The sequence below is a fragment of the Pagrus pagrus genome (genome assembly GCF_965226575.1).
Source record: "Pagrus pagrus genome assembly, chromosome: 1".
Classification (NCBI taxonomy): domain Eukaryota; kingdom Metazoa; phylum Chordata; class Actinopteri; order Spariformes; family Sparidae; genus Pagrus; species Pagrus pagrus.
In genome coordinates this window covers 3,688,239-3,706,188 of record NC_140185.1, presented here as the reverse complement: position 1 = coordinate 3,706,188, position 17,950 = coordinate 3,688,239, and the positions used below count along the sequence as shown (strand labels likewise).

The window sequence follows — 17,950 nt, the reverse complement described above, 5'->3', positions numbered from 1 at the left end:
TTTGATCTGGGTCTGTCATTTCAGAGACAGTGTGTTCTATCCTTTTGGCCATAATTGAGGCAAATAGTTTATAGTCCATATGCAAAATAGATATTGGCCTATATGAACTGCATTCTCCCTTGTCCTTGCCTTCCTTAGGAATTATTGATATTACTGCCTCATTCCAAGATTGGGGCAACCAGCCTTGCTTAAGGGTGTGGTTAAAGCATCTGAGGAGCAGCGGCGTCAACTCAGGCTTGAATGTTTTGTACCATTCACTAACAAACCCGTCTGACCCAGGTGTTTATTGGTCTTCAGTCGAGAAACAGCGTCACCCAGTTCAGCGGTTATTATCTCTGCAGTCAGTACATTATTCTGATGTTCTCCTATTGAGGGAAGATCCAGAGATTTTAAGAACTCTTCAATTACTGGGTCATCAGCTTTGTCAGGTTGGGTATATAAGTCCTTATAGTAGGCTTCAAAGGATTGCTGAATTTCTTCTAGTTTATGGAACATTTTGTTGTTTTTTGGATTTCTTATTTTGTAAACAGTTCTTTCTGCTTGTTGCTTATGTAGTCTCCAAGACAGAAGCTTCATAGCCTTTGGGCAGGTTTCATAATATTTTTGTTTAGTAAACCTCATTTTTTTCTCATTTTCTTCATCATAAATCTGATTAATTTCCTGTTTAATACATTTTAGTTGGGCCCATACTTTTGAGTCGAATGTTGAGTTCCCAGGTTCTTCAGTTTTGACTGCAGTTCCGCTAAGCGTCTATGCTTCTCCTTTTTCCTATGGGCTGCAAAGGCTATGAGTTTACCCCTAAGTACTGCCTTACAGGCATCCCACAGGACATTTGGTGATACTGTTCAATTGTCATTATTTTGATATATATATTATATATATATTGTTAGGTATTCTTTTAACGCTTCTTTTATATTTTCCTTACAAACTCTATCATTCAGTAAGCTGGTATTGAGCCTCCATAGGGTATTTTTCCTTTTATTATCTAAATGCAGAGAGAGATATACTCCTGAATGGTGTGAGACATCTCTAACGCCTATCTTGCATCCACTTATTCTATGTCTATCTGCAGTTGAAATAAAAAAATAGTCCAATCTGGAATATTCTGCATGGCGAGGGGAGTAGTAGGTAAATTTCTTTTCTGTGGGGTGCAGATCCCTCCATATATCTATCATACCAAATTCCCTCAGCATTTTCTGCATGAATACTGAACTTTGATTTCTCCTCTTGTGTAAATTTGTTGAGTCAAGTTGGGGTTTCAATTGGATATTCAAGTCTCCCCCACAGATTAAAGTTCCTGATGACTCTAGGGTTAATAAGTCAGATATTTTTTTAATAAATGATCTGTCATGTCCTGGTGGCATATATACATTTAACAGGGGGATGTCTTTGTATCAATCTTGCCTTTGACTAAGATATAGCGACCTTCCTTATCTCTGATTTGAGCAGTTAGTTGGAACTGTAACTTGTTTGAGAGTAAAATTGCCACTCCCCTCTTATGCCCAGATTTGTGAGAGGAATAAAATGTGTTCGTAAACCCAATCTTTTTTAATTTTTCATTTTCTAAGTTAGATGTGCCTCTTGCCAAAAAGCCACTTGAATATTTTCCCTTTTAATTTTAGCAACAACTTTACTTGTTTTCACTGGATTATGTAACCCATTCACATTAAGTGTTATTATCTTATATTTCTGATAGTCAATTTGCTTTGCTTCTTTGTGTCAATAATGGCTTGTTGCAACCTGAAATATATTACCCTTGAACTTATGTGTAAACAACTATTGAAATATGAACAATGCAGAACACAGTGAGCATACAACAGATTGACTTCCACAACTAGGGAACATATATGCTCCTTAAAACTGAGGGGAAAGCCTGATTTAACAAAAGGGACCCACCTTGAAGTTACAAGAATCACTTCAATTGACATTGAACTCTGAACACTGTCTTTCCACCGGTCCACTCTCTCACTATCAACAAACCTGCTTATCTCAAGCTAAAAGTCAGTTTTTAAATCAAAGTAAAATAAGAGGAAGGAGAGGATATGAGTTGTAACAAGTCATTTGTTAATTATCAATTCACCTAATGGGGCTGAGGGGGATCAGCTGCATTCAGACCCTGACGTTGGGATCAGGTCTCCTGGGGGTGGAAAGCGCACAGTTTCTCTCGTATCTGCTCCGGTGGGATGCTCGCTGATGCCGCTTGTCCCCGACCCTCTTCCACGCTGTGACGCGAAGTCCTGGAGTTGGGTCGGGCTCGTCTTGGTCGACAGGGAACCCCTTTTTCCGCAGGTCGTCCACGGCTTCTCTTCCATCGTTGTAAATCCTGGGTCCACCTTCCAGAAACACCTTGAGCTTGGTGGGCTTATTCCTGCATACTCTTTTCTTTTCTTAACTATCTTTGTCGGGTAGTCGTGGTCAAAATAAACCCTTGTGTCTTTGTAAAATACCTCCTTCTTCTTCCAAGCAGACGGCAGGATCTGTTCTTTAGTTTTATACTCCTGAAAGTGAATTATTATGGACTGCGGTGGAGCGTCCGTGGTGGTCGCGGAGCCAGAGCTCTGTGGCAGCGCTGTATTTTCAGATCGAGCTCACCGGAGGCAGCTCTGACTTCAGAAATTTGAGCACAAAGTTATTTTCTTCCTCACCTTCGGGGATGCCATGAATGCGGATATTATTTCGCTGTGACCGAGCGTCCAAGTCTATCACTTTTGTTTGCATGAATTCTTGTTTTCTGCTCCAATTGGCGAGCGAATCCTCGAGGTCGAGGTTTCGCTCCTACAGAGCGGCCACACGCTGTTCAGCTTCCTCGACTCGAGTTGTTGCGTTTTTCAAGTCCCCCCTGATATCTCCCAGAGCCTGGTTAATTTCGTCTTGGAGTTCAACCAGCTCCTTCTTCACATCCTCTCTCAATGTAAACCGGAATGAGAGCAGCTCACTCTTTATGTTGGAGCGCATCGCCTTGATCTCTGCATGAATACTAGCTAGCAGGCTAGCTTCAGCGGTGTCAAGTCCGGCCGGGCTAGGTGAGCTAGCATTAGCGTCGTCGGTCTCCGTGGCAACTTTCTCATATTTTCCGGATCTTGTGTTCGTTTTACTTTTAGCTTTACTACTTTTGTCGCCTTCCATAGTTTAATAACTGTAGTACCGCGTTAAAGCACTTGAATCTGGGGAATTAATCCGTGTGAGGGGGAGAGTCTTCAGTCAGCCAGCCATCTTCCCTACGTGCCAACCAGAAGTCAAGATCTTTCACATCTGATAGAAATATCTTCTCCCAGGGCATTCCAATAGCTCAGTTGGTAGAGCTGTGTGACCCAGGCACAGAGACCCTGCAAAGGCCCGGGGCTCAAGCCCGTCCCCGCACCATCACCTGTCCCGCCATGAAAGGCCAGAGAAATTAAACATTTCTCCCCCCAAACAACTTGTTTTACAGTTTCATCAGAGTTTTTTTAGTCTCCGTTTTCCTAGTACATAAACAAAATGGTGGTGACTTCTGGCTCATGAACTTTCTCTATTTTAGCTAAGTACTACACGAAAAATGTTCCTCATAGCATGTAAGGGAATGAACTGACAGTGTAGTACCAGATTATTGCTTTTTGTGTTACCAGCACAGCCAGGTTTAGACAGTATGATCAGAGTTTAGAGAGTGCACGCGGCAGCTCTCGCTTTTGAGATCTGTCTGTGCTCTTTGTGTCTAGACGCATGTGACAAAATGCGGGACAAAATTCTCTAGTTGACTCAACAGCCCTGCAGCCACCAGATGAATGTCGGGGGCTGGGAGACCTGTTGGGATGTCCATTGAACAAGAACAAAGAGATGCACTGTAATGCCTATGATGTGTTTGGCCTCTGTCACCTCTCAAGATACACAGAGGATGTTTGTGAACACACTAAACTGATTACATGTCTTTTATCGTCCGCCAATGTGTGAGGAATTTCTGATAAAAATATCAGAAAAAATTATCATCAATAGTCATAGTCAATATTGTGCTGCACCTTTTGTTTTTCAACAGCACTGCATGGCAGTGAAAATAATATGGCTGGGGAATTAATGATTTAACAAAAATGGTACAAACTATTAATGTATAAGAGCCGAAAAAAAGGTTATTTTTTTCTTGTTTGTTATTGTTTGCACTTAGAAATGTGCTTTCTCATGCTGTTAGATTACTATTAGACAACGCTGTCAGGTGCGTGCAGAAATCCAAGAGCAAACTTTGTTTTGCCACAGTGAAACTGTTGCTTCTGTGATTAAACACATATTGAAGCAGAATATTTTGTTAGGTAAAAACATGTTGTGGATTTTGAAAATGATTACATCGATATTTTTTCCATATATTTCAGCTTTTGGTATTTTTAGCACTGAAGTTACTTCACATGAAGTCTGCAGATATGTAGTAGCCTACCTAAATCTGTCCCTGGAAACTATTTTTCTTCAGCAGGTATTTTTTTTAGAGCTAAGTAATTCTGTTTTTATATGTGCAATATTTATTCATTTTGGGAAATCCCATGATCTCTGGAGCATTCAAGGCAGACACAACAGGGACCAGATATCATCACCACTTCAATAAAAATTGCTCGAATGTGCCTTCCACATTTGCAGAAACCCAGAAAAAATTAGCAAATGTTTTTGTCTTTGTTTTGTTTTGCGTAGGATTGCTTCTGACTCGTGTAATTTGAACATTTCTAATCATTTCAGAAAACCTGAAATGTCCAAAAGTCAAAACTATATTGAAAAAGGATGTTTTTACCTAACAAAAATATTCTGCCTCGATGTGTGTTTAATCACGCTGAAGTAATGCTTCGGCTTCTGTCATCACTGCTCCACCTGGTGGATAGATAAACAATTGCAACTGGTTTCCACACAGGGTGTTACCGTTTGGCCCTGTGTTCACTACATCATTGAAGTGTTAAGAGGCTTCATCTGTATCACTTCCTGAGGCACTTTATCATGCTTTCCTCAACAGATGGTATCGCCTCCCCCTGGACTTGGAGCTGGACCCACTGGTCACCTTCCCATTTCTGATGACCATGCTTCTTGACTTTCTGGGTTTGAACTTCATTCTTGCCCATGTTGCCACGTCGTCAAGTGCCCTCAGGATCCACCTTGCTCATACATGAGATGAAGTCATCGCGGTTAGGTCATCTATAAAGCCTCTTATCTTATTTCACTTTCCAACCAGCTTCAAACAGAAGCTTAAATTGTAAAACAGCACCTTATATACGCCAGCTGTGCCAGCTAATTGCTAAGTAGCATCAATGAGGCTGTTGATGTCACGTAAACAGGGGTTGTTTGTAGGGTTAAACATTGACACACTGACATTAACACATACTGCATACACTAACAACATTATGCAAACAACTTCAGCTCTGAGTGTCCAGACCACACTCAGAAGGCTTTACATCTGTTAATGGTAATGCTTCCATAAGAATTTAAATGACCCAATATTTGTGTTTATCTAATATTTCTACAGCTTATTGTTGTATGTTGTCCAAGCACTGTGCAGCAACTGGTCCAGAAAAAGAAGTCTTTGGTTAGGTAATAAATGATTCATGGTTATGGTAAGATTCTTGGCTACTGAATCGTACAGTAAATCCCAGACAGCAGATCTGTCCTTGCTGCTGTTGATCTCACTCCATCACATGACAGCAGCTTATTCATCCAGAACACACAACCAGGTTGGGTAAGCTGCTGCCGACAAATTAATTCGACAAAGATTCACATGTGACTTAGATTAATACCATTGTGATGCTGAATAATACCTGTTGCAATAACAAAAGTCTCAAAGCATTGTTGTTCATGCAATTAAAAACAAAGTTATTGTATAACCCAAAGTAAAAAAGGTACATTCATGTACTCGTTTGGCTGCTCTCAATACTGAGCAAATAAGCTCTGTGTTTGTGTTTATGCAGGAGTCAATGTGAAGCTGACCCCAAAGCAGTTTTTACTTTCTTTATAAGAAATATAGCAAATATAAAATATAAACAAAACTGGTTTCTGTCAAAATCAATGTGTGGTGCTGAGCAGTAATTGCACACATGTTTCAGTGGCAGACCATTGGCAAGGCAGGGTTCCTGATGGCAAGGCCTTTGTCTAAATGGTTAGACTGCAATTAAGGTTGTGTAAGCAGTGTTGTCGTTATTTTAAATGAAGGGTCTAAATGTTAAATGAGACAAATTTAAGTGTAATTAATCAGTTTTAGGTTTTAAAGAGGCTGACTATGAAAAGGCTAACAAAATCAGACAGTCCTTACTGAAGTGGTCCTCATCCAGTTTGCAATGAGATTCACAAAAAAGGGTTCAGACACAGGCAGTCCAGCTCCTTTAAGGTGAGACTGTGAGGCTTTCAGGTTGGGTTATATCAAAGACTCTAAAAATAGGATCACTGACTGTCTTCTTGAAATTCAATTGGGGCACGAACTATAAGGCAGTGGTTATGTGTGAGCCCTTGGAGGTGAAGAGCTCCAGGCTGTCCTCAGTCAAATGAAGATTAGCTTAATTTCACTCTAATTAAATTCACTTGAAATGATCCTAGGTAGAGAATGTCAAAGGAGGACTATTGCAATCATTCGTCTCACTCTCACCGCTATTATCTCCCTTTGCAGAGTGTACAGTGCAGACATTTCTACAATACTAAATCATCAACTAACATCGTCCCCATTTGGGTCCCTAATAATCATATCAAATAGAGCCAAATGAGTGATACAGTATTTGGAGTACGTGACATGAAAACATTTCAGAACCTAAGATGTAAGGTTACAATGAATAGAAATGTCCCCTGAGAAATGTTAACCATTCACAGTAGTGACAGGATCACTAATTGATTTCACCAGATAATAACATTTAGCTTCAAGATTGACATGCTCTAAAACTTATTACTCCAGCAATACTTTTTGCTGTTACTCAACTCCAGAATAGCCTGATCTACTGTATGTGCAGCTTGTCCACCGACTACTGGTGTTCGGATTAATTCAACAGGCAGATTTTATTTTTGGTCTAACTTACAATGATTTACAGTGGTGCCAGAACTACAGCTCAATTGCAAGGGTATACATGTATTAATGTGGTAAATACATGGATATAAAAATAATAAATATAATTTCATGCATGTCAAAAGCAAGATGTAAAGCTGAAGTACAGCAGCAACTTCTTTCCTGATTGACTCTGATTCACTAAAGCAAAAAGTTATTTAACAGATGGTAAGATTAAACACTACCTCACCAACTGTAAATTGTTTTTCTTTTGGGGATTCTTTCAGGTGATGTGAAAATTTGCATTGTAGCCAAATAACAGACTTTACTTTCTCCTGGATGGAAAGTTTGACTAAGAATTACCTATTAACAGGAATGTTGACATCTAAATGTAAGTGAAAGCTACATTGCTGCTTTGTTTCCTTCCCATTAGAGAATGCCATACAGAGCAGGAGAATGTTAAGGCTAACAAAGACACTGCTACAGTGACAGAGATATCATATCAGTTCCTCCAAAAACAGTAGACAAAATCTGCATGGCCAAAGATGAGTTGACTTTTCAGTGGCTTAAATTCTCAAATCAAATTCTGATTGGATTCAGTTTTCACTATGCATCTTGAGGCATCAAGAAGCATTCAAATTGTGTGTTACACACAATTTGCCATGATAAATGTATAGCTGTCAATGTCAGATTCATTTACAATTACCTGCAGGCTGAATGAGTTGAAATCAAACTGAGGCCAAAGGTGTGGGTGGATGTTCAGTAAGTGTAAAGCTGTTGCTATATCAAGCCAACACAGGTGCAGCACAGCCATATGTGTGTTAGATGATATTGGCCATTGTGCCTCATTCATAAACATGTTAAACACTACTCTCTCCTACTTTGTAGGTGATATTTCTGTGAAAGTGCCGATGTGTAACCTTAAAGGTCATACATTTTGGGCATTTACATAACCATAGCTCAACTGACATGTGCCTGAATTCTTCTTAATGAAAGCTCATAGACAGATTAAAATGGTTTCTAGCACCTGCCAGTTACAGGGTAAATGCTGTCTGTGGCATGTTATGATGTCATGTCAACTACCACCATGGAAGATATATATTTTCTCATATTAATTAGAATATTGGCAGACAAAACAATCAGTAAGTAGGTCCGGTCAGTAGAAATGTTCAGTTACCTGCCACAGTAGGAGGCGAGGAAAAAAACTAAATTTCAGACCCTGCTCATTGATAATCTTGTAAAACCTTTCCTTGCATAAGTAAGTGGCATGTCTTATTCAATTTGAGAGCAAAAAGTATAAATTAAGCTATTTGTATAAATTGCTAGCCAACTTACATTGATTTAAATCTAAGAATTTAATGCAGGGTACCATTTCTTGACTTTAGTGATGAAACCATGACATTTCCAGTATAGCCAAGTGTGCATATTTCTGGAGCTTATTTGCTAAATAAATGTTGGCTGGTGTTAAAGAGGTGAAAAGTCCCACCTTGCTGTTGCTGCGGACATCCAGCCGATGCCATCGCCTGTCTGCCACGTTCACGTTGCCTGGCAACTGTAGCACCACTGTGCCAGAGCCATGGTTGATTTTCAAGGTGGGGGTCCCATCTATTAGCTCTAGATGAAGAGAAAGAAAGAGAGAGAAGGGAGGACTGGTGAGGGCTGAGATTACTTTGAAGTCATTAGGTCTGAAGAAAGATTGAGTTTAGAGAACTGCAATCAATAGTTTTGGTTTGAAGCTGTTGACAACCAATATTCTGTGCTGGCAATTCAAAGACTTAAGTAGTGTATACAATGTCTTATCTTATAGTGCTTACTGACAATGAGGTATGTAACTTTCCAAATTGCTGATATTGTCTCTGTATATTAGCTTTAATGAGGATTATTGCACAGAGCCTGTGGTGATATTGTTTTTTCTGCACATCTCATGGCAGTCGACAAACATCAGACAAAAGTTATTACATTCTATTTTCTGACCTACTCAAATGGGAAATTAAAAGTTAATGAAGTGGCTAAGACTGCTTGTGTGCTCGGCGCCATATGTAAGGAATTATGGGAACGCATGTCCACCAACCAGCATTGGCAATCCATCATCACAAACGCTGAACTTCAAACATGCAGACACATAACACTAAACACTAAGCATCTGGGTGTTCCTGCTCATGAACTGTGGAGGCTGCAGGGACTTCTTCATGCTACAGCAGCTTGTATTTACAGACTCAAAACTTTCTAAATGTCATTTTCTGGACTCTATTTTGGACACTGACTGAATTATTTTAGTCCTGTTACAGTTTCCACAGAGTACATTATAAAATATTCTCCTGGCCTGTTTTGTGAAGTCAAGAGGATAAAACTGTCACTGTATTTTGCTTCCTGTGATTGCCCATGAAAAGTCCTCCATAGACAAAAGCTGCAATGACTAATGCAATCCATCATTTTAGTGGACTGAAGTCTTTCCTAACATGAATATCATGCAGCTGTTTATTGAATCAAAACTGTCCCATCTTTTGACTAGTCTAGTCTGTATTTTTTGTGACAGTGACAACAAAAAGTGAACTTATGGCCAAGTCTGAGCCACATAAGCTAATGTATTTACATTCTAACAGGAAATGTGGAAAAGAAAACAACTGTGTCTGCAGTGACTTAAAAAACAATGCTGTAATTATGCTGATTTGAAATTATGGCTTATATGTCAAGACTGCAGAGTGTCTCTGTTGGTTGTATTCAATTAAGAAATAATAATAGGCCGTCACAGTTCATGTCCAATAGCTTATTGTTCCTGCTGCTAGGCTGAACCTCACTCCCACTGACTGAATTAGAGATTCAGTTTCTGCTGAAAAACTCTTTCTTATGTTTCATTTTCAGGACTCCCATTTGGCACTTTCCTGGCTAACTCATAGTCTCACAGACTGAAACAGTTACAGCATATGTGCTACAATTATAATTAACACTGAGATAAAACTTCAATGTGAATTTCTCTAACTTCCACAGTATGACATATGTCTTCATGCTCAAGTCAGTAGAAGTTGGAATTCAAAAGAGGCCGACAAGAATCGAATTCTCTTCTTAGTGCTGTTCTACCCCCTGTGTGTCTGACTTCAGCTGAGCTTTCGTCATCCGTCTTGTTGCATCTCTTGCAATGTCAATCTGTCTATCAGCACTCTTTCATCTCCCGTCTCTCTGTTTTACCTCATACCTTGCTTCACTCTTTCATTAACTTTTCACTGTAACTGACATTTTTGCAATGTGCTGCTTTCAAATAATTCACAAATGCTTTCTACTGACATTTTGCTTTTTACCGTGCCTTTGAGAAGCCACTTTTTTCGACAAGGCTTACTTATGACATGCACTGGGATGTGTTGATTCTTGTTGTTTGTGTGCAACAACTATATCACTACCTTCTCGATTGATTTAATGTCATGAATCTTATCACATTTTCACCTTGAGCTAGATGCAATTAGGTGTTGTTGAGCACATGGGAAGCTGCGCCTCTCAAATTGCCTTGTCAAGGCTAAGATGCACCTTTGTGATGAGTAACCCATACTTCATTATGCTGCCTTTAATATGGATAAAAAAAAAAAAATTCAAAACCCTGACAATGTCATTTTTCAAGCCACAGTGAGTGCAAAGTTTGTTGTTAGCCTCTCTTTTACTCTCAACTTCCCTTCAATTACCTGCAAGTTGATTTAAGGCACTCCAGCTGCAAGATGAGTTGCTGCTGCACTTCAGGAATGATCCAATTAATTTTAATACATTGGCTGAGGCCAGACAATTGAAGAAAAAGAACAGAGTAAATTCAATATATCAATTCAATCCAAAGTCTCCCTCCTTTGTTTAACTTGTACATTTTTGTCACACACCCACATCTCTGCAACCTCATTCATTCCCTTCTCTCATTTACTGGGCCGCGTGGGATCCCTCACCTTTTTTTCTTTTTCATCTCATACATCTCAGTCTTTCAGTTTCCATTCTTCTCGCTGCCCCCTCTCTACCATCAAGGGCATTTCCTTCTTTCATGAACCCCAGTGTATGCTAACGCTATCATCACCAACCCTCCCTTTACACCCACACTGGGGCAGCCAGATAAGTCTGAGCTGGCAGTACACTCAACGTCACAAAAGATCTGACAATGTGCATTTCTGCACATGCACACTCACACAGACAAGCACCCAAACCCAGTTAAAAGCTGGATTGACCAACCAATCATCTGGCACAGCTGTAGAGACTTCTTGTCAAGATTGATGTGACATTTTCCCAAGAGATGAACACAGACTTCTGAGGTCTCAAAGGAGGAACGTAGGGGTGAAGTGAAGCAGCAAGAAGAAAGTGATAGCGAGAGAGGGAGTGAGAGTGAGAGAGAAAAAAAGAAGCAAGGGGGAGCAACAAAGGGCTGTAAGAGCCAAAGAAAGGCAGGAAGAAATAAGAGGGAGCTGTGGAGGAGAGCAAGAAATGAACAAAGGTAAGGGTGGAGGAGGACAAAACAAGTGTGGCGATTTAGAGAGGAAAGAATAGGAACAAGTGTGATTGAGCACTAAGCTGGGAAGAAGGCCAGCTAGCGGGATGACAGATGACAGGTGGGATGATGGACAGTGAGGGGAATAAATGAGAAATGAACAATGTAGACAAAACAAAGGGAAAAAAAACAGAAGGTGATGAGTAGAGAAGAAAATGATGATGGATCAAAGAGAGAACAAATAGAAAGCAGATGGAGGCAGCAAAGAAAGAAAGGATGTGAGTTGACGAATGCTGCAGTCCTCTAACTTCATCAAAGGACTGAGGATCAAGTTTTTGCTTTGTTGATCGATTTAATGACTTTTATATTATTTTTGTTAATGAGCTGAACAGGTTTGCAGCAATTCAAGCTGTGCGAGTTAAATGTTCTTTGTTTCCAACAAAGAATGTTATGAACCTGAATTATTCATCAATGATGTCTTCCAAAATCTGTAATGAAACTGGCACAGATTTTTACCAAACGTTGTTGTATCAAATCAGGTTTATTGCCAAGTAGGCTTTCACCAATGAGGACTTTGCCTTTATGTGTTGGTGCATAAACAAGACACATGGCAAGTAGAAAAATACAAAGAAAGATAAAAAGTAGTAGTGCAGGTGAAGGAGAATAAAAAGAAAATTGATGACAAAATATTTAAAAACTATAGAAACAATATCAACAGTGCAGGAATATGTGTTAAATGTGAAAGAAGACAGTATGCAGTATTAAAATATTTTAAAGTATTAAAAAAAGATGGAATTGAAAAGAGATGTGTGTTAATGTAACGCTTTGATTCAGATGGCAAATGCTATTATCTCATTATCTAGAAACTATGAAAGTTGTACTGGAAGCAGGACAGATAATGTCTGTCAGTTATAATGAAGTACAGTGTAAATATCAGTAATCAATGGTGATTGTTAACCTGTTCAACTGGGACAAAACAAAGGGACATGGTAGTTATAATAGACTAAAAAGGAACCTTTGAGAGAGAAGCCTGTTGAGACGAATCAACATTGAATTTATCCTGCTAACAAGCAGCCAAAAACTGACTTAGCTTATAAGAAAAAAAGAGAAGGATAGGTCTGATGTTTAAACATTTTTTCCATCAATTCATTTTCAGTTTGGAGATCATTCTGATGTGTAACCCACAGCTGGATAACACCTCACTTGCTGCATGTGTTTTGCAAAAAATGCATTTCAAAGTTAAGGCAGTGGAAAGGCTTTAATGTGAAACCCAATGTTGGACGATGTCTTAAACCAACATTAACAAAGGTCTGATCTGTAGTTTTTCTAGTAGTACATTCTCAACACTTTTGCTGGGAACTGTTGCAAACATTGCATGGGGGAAGTTATGTTTGATCTAACCACATGTATGAGAGAACTAAGAGAAGAGAGGGGAGCAGCTCAGAAAACAAGGAGCAAAAAATTGGAGAAAAAAAAATCACTTCAGAGAGTCCTGTAAAAAAATGAGACGGCCACTTTTGGTTAAAATAAGGAAGTGTTATACACAGTTTGGAAAACAGACAGAACTGGATGGAAATTGGCCTGCACTGACAGTATACACCATTTTTCCAGTCTACCAACCAGTCAAAGCGCTTCAACATATACACACATTCATACACTGATGGCGACTGAAGACTGCCATAGAAGGTGCCGGCCTGCTTATCAGGAGCCATACAGTGCTTTCTATTCAAAGCATCCCATGATATTTCTATTCTCAGCAATCCACACTCACAGCAGAGCAATTTTGGTTCAGTATATTTTAGCACCAAGAACACTTCAGTACCAAGAACACTCCTCTTGAAATGGAGGAGCTGGGGATCGAACCACTGATCATCTGATGAGTGGATGACCCGCTCTGCCTCCTGACAAGCTGGCCACACTGGATGTGTGAACAGCGCCTGTGCAAGGCATTACATATTGCTTTTCATTTTGGCATCCATGTTAACATGTTAGAACAGCCACATTGGCTGCATGAGTTATGCTTCTCATGCATGTGTGAGAAGCACGATGAAGGCTGCAGCGCCGCTTCATCTAGAGATTCGGAGTCACGCCTGTTTTTACCATGACACGCATGGTTCTCGGCAAAAATAGATCTGAAAACAACCTGTAGACACTCATATTGAGATCATACCAGTGTTACACTACAGTTTTAATGTCTGTTTCTGTAAAATATCTCACAGACTTGAAGAGAATACACACAACAGTTGAGGGGCTTTTTTTTTTCCTTTGCTCTTTTTCTTTCCCTCCCTCCCTCCCTCCCTCTCTTTTCCCCTTCTGCTTTCTCACTCTTACAACATGTCAAAACATGACAACATATTTATTGGCAATTTTCAAAGGCAATCTCCATGTAAACAGAAAGGGCAGGCAGGAGCTGCGCTGCAGCAACAACTCTGTGAACACAAACATGTGAGCAGCAGCTCAGTGTGGCCAGCCCGTGACCCACAGCCGCCCCATATCAGTATCCAGTGCACACCCTGAATTAAGTTATCGGAATTTGTATCTGGAGAGAAAAGTCAGACTGGTGATTTTGCAGCCAATACAATACATCTCTTATTTCTTTTGCTCTATTCCATAGATACATAGATGATGAACAGAACAGAAAATACAAATCTCTTGTGCACTAACAAACACTATGGTATTAAAAATCATATGGCCTTATATTTTGTTGGAGGTTCTCAGTCATCCAGGTCATGGTAATTCTAAGTGCTGTATCGTAGGCAACTCAAAGTGTCTCTGTTGATACAGCACTTAGAAACACAGCCTTATAGTTACATAAAAAAAAACAACAAAACATGCAGATAATTGTCCCGATGGCCAGCATAACATTTTTGCCAGCCATAGGGACTGCTGACTTTCTCTTTTACTGCTTTAGTTAAGTAAACTAAATTAAACTGAACTGAGGGAAGAGCCTTGCAGCGTGAAACAAACAGAAGCAAACAAAGAAAAGAATGTTAGAGGTTAGCCAAAAGGCTGGCTGGAAGTGCAGTGGGCTGGCAGGCCAAATGGGAGCATCTTCATACGGGTCGGCACGCCTTTTAAATGCTCTGGGTGTACCAGGGTTAGGACAAGACTTTGCTCTTAAAGGGCTCATCTACACAACCAGGCTTCTTCTCTGCTACTCATACGTAATTCATTACCTCCTACTCCGAGACAGACAAGAGAGAGAGAGGGAGAGAGAGAGAGAGAGTATGAAAGAGTAAATGTGTGTGCTTTGTGTGCAAGGAGAGCTTGAACTCCCACAGAGTTGGGGGCTCTTAAATATGAAAAATGTCCTCCTCTTCTGACGGCCTGAGGATACACAGGAGTCAAACCGAGAGCATATGGACTGCATAAACAGCATTACAAATCACACTGCTACACACATACACCCACTCATCACCCACCCACTAACACACACACACACACACACACAGGCAGTCACATATGTATACGCTAATGCCCACAGAAGTCAGCCTGTGTACGAATCAGCAGGCGATGCAGCGAGTGCAGAGCAGAGAGCTTCTCGTATAAACGATCTGTCAGATAGCTAGCCAGCCCTGCAGCCGACGCATATTGGATCTCCGCAACCAGCAGCAGTTCCTATTTGAAAACTGTAACAGTGCTAAGCTGGGGGGTAATGCTACAAACAGCTCTGTGGAAATTGATCGTAATGTCAAAGTGAATCTGTATGTGTGCCGTTGCTTGCTTGCTTTATCCGTTTTATTCCCTTTTTGACTTTAGTCATCATTAAATCCTACTCTCTGATAGCAGAACCATATGTCCAACCATATAACGTGTTAGTATACGTTCCTTTTGGTTCAAGGGAGGAGTTAAAAAGTAAACACACACTCCGACCAATCCTTATCTGACCCCTGCTGGCAAACTTTTTCCATTCTACAAGGGTGTTGTAATTACACAAATTTAATTTGTCTTGTTAATCTGTGTATTGATTGGACAAGCGTTGGCCTCTGGTCTTTGCATATGTGTGTGTGTGTGTGTGTGTGTGTGTGTGTGTGTGTGCATGTGTGTGTGTGTGAGTGAGTGAGTTTGTGTGAGAGGGTAGCCCTGTGTTTGCTGTAGCATCTCAGAGCAGGTCTAACACTTCCGGCCATGTTTGACATTTATTGTTGATCTCACTGGACCCAAATCATTACCATGATGATTAAACTCCTTAATATAGCCGGAGTCAAAGTGTTACATTTCCTGATCAAGTCATGATGTGATGCCAGCGAAGCCAGTTACAATGTATGAGGTACAAGGAGTATTGATAAAACTGTCTATATCTGATGACGTGCAAAAGTGCAAGACTTGGAGTAATGATGTAGTGTCCCTTTCTTACAAATACATATAAACCATAATAATATTGATATTGATTAACTACTACTGATTTTTTTTAATAAAGTTCAATAAGTTAAATCATTTATTGTTACATGAGAAGATCAATAACACTGTCATGTCTATACTGTAAATATGAACCCCCTGCCAGCCATCAACTAGCTTAACTTAACATCAAGACTGGAAGCAGCGGTAAGCAGCTAGCCTGACTCTGTCTAAAGGAAAATTAAATACACCTACCAACACCTCTAAGACTCTTCAATTCAAATGCTACAACTTTGTTTAATCCATACAAAAGGATGGAAAACCGTCAAATTGTAGTTTATGGGGCACGGGGGGTAATATCTTGGCTGGCACTGGTTTTCTGGAGTCTTCTGTGGTCTCCTGGAAACATCATGGTGAAAACAAGACTTCGACTCACCAAGAAATAGTCTAGTCTACCATTGGAAATAGTCAGATTAGCTGTTTTCCTCATTTCCATTTTTATTTTGTTTTTTAATAAGTGAATAAGCAAATTTCCCAAATTTTGAACATATCATTTTAGGTATCAATCAATTATCAAGTTACTACTGGGTATAAGAATGTAAAATGGTTATTGGGTTTAAACATGCAGTGTTTTGACAAAGTTGACTGACAGACTGCCGAAAAACAGACTTCAAAAAAATCAGTTTCAACGTGTGGAGAGGTTTTTAGTCATGTTCATTTTTTTCCGGCCATATAAGAACTGTTAAAACATATACTTTCTGTAGGCATGAGTTTTACTGTTTTCTGCTTTTACTAAGCAGAGCTGATATATGTTGCAACAAGTTTAACTGATACTTTTGAGTGTATTCTCTTACAGTGACATACTCTCCACATGTATCCAAGATGTCAGAAAAGAAACCAACAAAAAAATAAAAAACATGTCCCACTTTTAATTACCACTTGAAAACACATATTATCTTTCTTCTGTGAGGTATAAATACCTACTGCAAGCATTTAAAGCTCCGGTGATGGTGACAGGAGGGCTGTGACAATGTCAAAGTAAACTCAAGTCAGACAGGTGTTGGGGCAGCTGGGACCGAGCAATGCTTGTCAAAAATGTTATGTGAAAATGGAAGCAAGAGAACTTGTTCACTGGAAACTTTTGGGCCTTAAATATACACAGAGAAAGTGGTGAATGTTACATTTTCTTTAACTTAATCTTATTTGACACAAGCTGGACACAATGCAAATGTCAGTGGGAGGGGTCTCTGATTGGTCCAACTGCAACAACTGCTCATGCATTTGATGTCACATGTGTCAGCCTTGTGGTGGGGAAGCAGCTTTAAACAAACAACTGAATATTCATTAGAAATATAAAATGTGTGCCAGCGTTGTTATTAGCTGTAAATGCTTATTAGTTATTCTAAAGTGCTAGTTGATGATAATGGTTTCCAGCCAAACTAATGATTATGCTCAATAAAATTAGAATGCAAATACAGTATGCTGTAAGGGTTGGCTGTAAATTTGCATTTTGTTATTCTGTTTTCACAGCAGATTCCATAGATAACAATCAAATAACTCATTAACCAAAAGCCAAAAGGTCTGGAAAAAGTCCTGATAATCATCATAAGTGTTTGAACACAAAAGCAGTTCAGTTAGGCTGGTACATTTGTGGTGTTTGTGTCATAGGCTTGACTTCATGATCATTTACTTTAAAAGGTTACTCTAAACTCATGAATAAAATATCTAAACAGTATTGTTCAATAAAACTTAATATTGTTCTTTGAACTGCAGTTCTTTTATGGAGAGAATTTGGATGAGCTCCATGCATGAAAATGTGTTACACGAGCTTAGCTTGGAACAAACTGAGCCTGAACTCTTAACCAAGATGGCTGTCCTAAACTCAAAATGCCTTTATAGAAATTTAAGGCTTTACAAATTAATATACAGTACATGTACATTCTGGTGAAAGTAAATAGATTTAAAGAAACAATCAATGTTCTGATCTTACCTAGAACAAAAGAGGTTAACCTAGGTATGGGTATTAGTATGTCCTATATGCGCACACATACACACACACACAGTACACCAGCTGTGTGTTATAACCATGTAATCTCTTCTTCCCCCAGCGGCCAAAGATTGGGTGTAGTGTGTGTTTGTGTGTGAGAGAGTGCTTTACACCTTCTCTGGCCTACACAGCAGGGCTGGCTTGGTACAGC

General features: G+C 39.6%; 1 protein-coding gene across 1 annotated transcript in view; it reads right to left on the bottom strand.

Moving 5' to 3' along the window:
- Positions 1 to 17,950, bottom strand: part of LOC311257956 (neural-cadherin) — a 316,443-nt gene that overhangs the window by 64,795 nt on the left and 233,698 nt on the right. Inside the window, exon 28 of the mRNA XM_084353949.1 lies at positions 8,451 to 8,578. Coding sequence (XP_084210075.1) covers positions 8,451 to 8,578 — 128 coding nt within the window. The remainder of the gene's footprint in view (positions 1 to 8,450; positions 8,579 to 17,950) is intronic.